This window comes from Ornithodoros turicata, unplaced genomic scaffold, assembly GCF_037126465.1.
Source record: "Ornithodoros turicata isolate Travis unplaced genomic scaffold, ASM3712646v1 ctg00001218.1, whole genome shotgun sequence".
NCBI classification, from domain to species: Eukaryota; Metazoa; Arthropoda; class Arachnida; order Ixodida; family Argasidae; genus Ornithodoros; species Ornithodoros turicata.
In genome coordinates, this window is record NW_026999508.1 from 94133 (window position 1) to 96642 (window position 2510).

Here is a 2510-nt window from a genome sequence, read left to right on the forward strand (position 1 = left end):
CCGACAGGAACATAGAACCTCAGCTTTTTGCTTCCCTTTCCAACCGAAAAGAAAACAAAGTATTGAATTTAATTGAACTGAATTGAATCCTGGCCCCTGCAACCTCAGGTACCTCTCAAGGTTAGGTAATAGGCCCTCTTTTAGTTCTCATTTTCATTAAGGACATCTTTTCGAGGACGACTGCGTCACCTACCGCAAAGTATCTTCCACCCTAGACTGTGATACACACCAAGAGGACCTTGTTACCAATATCATCTTGGTACTGGGCTCAAAGTTCCATGTCCACTAAGGTACTATACAATATGCACATACAAAACTCTTTGCAGTTTATGACTATAGGAATAATGCATAGAGAGCATGTATCATTGTTCAGATAAGGAATTTATGTTGCGTGACGGATATGCTATAAGGAAAACGAAGCCATATAACACTGCGGGAAATGAAGGGAGGAACCACCATTTGCCATAAACCATTCTCTACCAAAAGCGACATTTCTCTGACGGATTCATGGGTGACCCAGGTGGGCAGTTAAAGACTCGACTGAAGTGGTCAGAGTTCATCAGTTGGACGTTGCACCTTTCGTCAAGGTCGGGGTGGGTTTTGAAAACATTTAAGCTTGGAATGCCACACCATTTAATGGCATAGGACACATAGAACAATTGGTCTCTCGTGAAGCCTCTAACATATCCAAGTGTAACGCTTGTGCTTTCAGCTGCTTTTCTCCATGCTCTCTCAACTGATTGTATTCCCAATGCGTCGGCGAGGTATTCCTTCTCACGTTCTTCGAACGTTCTGGCTCTGGGTGCTTTGTGGATAACCGACTGGAGACATCCGACTAATTTCTTGTACGCAGCCAAGCTATTCTTTGTGACTCCCTCGGTGCTGTTGTCGGAAAACATACGTTCGTTGTCATAGTTGTGCATAATTTCGTGGCCAATAGTTGTTCCAAGACCCGCGTAGTTCACTTCTGGAGGCCCATGGAATATGAAGAATGGTGCGTACATAAAGGGTGCAGGTATGACAATTGCGTTGTATTGAGCGAGATTGAAGGCATTCACAAATTGATTAACGCCTATCAAGTCCAATACAGTGTTTATCGCATTAATGTAACCGTCCTGCTGTCGAAAACGTTTCCAGAATATTCGAGCTCTGCCTTGTCTTGTCAGCACAACGTTTTTTGCGTAATTGTCCGGCGTCAAGTCCTGCATTGGCTCCAGATACCTATCGACCGCTTCTCCTGACGACAAATTAAACGGGTAGCCGATTATTCTTGACGTCAGTGATAGTTTTTTTAGTACTGCTTCCCTCGTAGGATTGTCTAGCCACTGGGACGTCTTAAATGATGCAGCAATTTCTTTGAAAATGTAATCAGCCATTTCTCTGACAGCGTCCACTCTGGATTGATTGACGATTTCATGCAAAGCCTTGAGAGTCGCCACCGACGGGAAGGTCCTCTTAGCGGATTCGTAGCACCACACCCGGACAGTGTGAGGTTGTCTTGCTGAGTCCAGGAAACCAGACAACCCATACAGGTCGTAAGTTATTACCCAGGCAAATAACGTTTGCAGAAGATGTTTATCGATAAGAGGAGTGCTCCCGAAGATGTTGTGAAGAAGGGCAACGTGAGACCTTCGCATCTGAAGGGTAATCGTATCAATATCCCCGATCAAAGATCTGTGTTCTTCCAGTGCTTGGATCCACCGTGATGACATGTTTTCATCGCTGCCTTCTGTGAATCCTACTTGAGACATTGGAAACGTGATAGATGTGGACTCTGTCTGTTCGTCCGTCAGCTGCGATATCTTGTCTTCGGCCTCCAGAATGGAATTTAAAGTCTGTTCGTCTATAGTGTCAACAGAAAACACAAATTTTAATATTTTTTCCACAATGGATTTTCGTTCATCCATAGGACGTGGCTCGTCTGCCACAGTCTTAGCCGCGCGCCCTTTGTATTCCAATAAAATATAGGCTTGACCGGCCGGACTGTAAGACACCATATTATATTCAAACAATACCGGTAACCCAATCAACATGAATTCTATTTGCTTCTTCAATGGGTCAAAATCTAAGCGTTCGATCAAAGCCAACTTTCGTTTCCTAAGAAACGTGTCCACGTAGTTTTTCTCTGATGTCACATGTCTAGTATCGACGCAGGAGGCATAAAAAGCGAGCACTTTCTGGTATCCATTTTGTTTCCCTGGTCCTATTATTCCGTTGATCATCCATTGTTCTGCACTCTTATGTAGATTCTCGTATACGTATTCGCGAAATCCGTTAGCCAGACCGTGCATACTGCGAACGGCACCGTTGCAAACGTATGTGAAAAAGTTGTCACAGGGATTAAGCCTTTTGTCGACAGACAGGTCAATCAAGCGACGCATGAAATGACAGTCCTCAGTGTCACACACATTTTCAGGCCTCGTATGGTCCTTATTCTCGCCCGTAGATTCGTGATTATTGATCGGCGTCGTGCGCCACGTCTTCCTGTCGTTTGTTGTGTGCAGCGTTGT

The 2510-nt window shown here is 44.6% G+C and overlaps 1 protein-coding gene across 1 annotated transcript; it reads right to left on the bottom strand.

The window, feature by feature from the left end:
* Positions 1-476: 476 nt before the first annotated feature.
* LOC135376688 (neprilysin-1-like) lies at positions 477-1997 on the bottom strand. Its single transcript, XM_064609180.1, has one exon. The coding sequence runs from the start codon at positions 1995-1997 to the stop codon at positions 477-479; it is 1521 nt and encodes a 506-aa protein (XP_064465250.1).
* Positions 1998-2510: the final 513 nt, after the last annotated feature.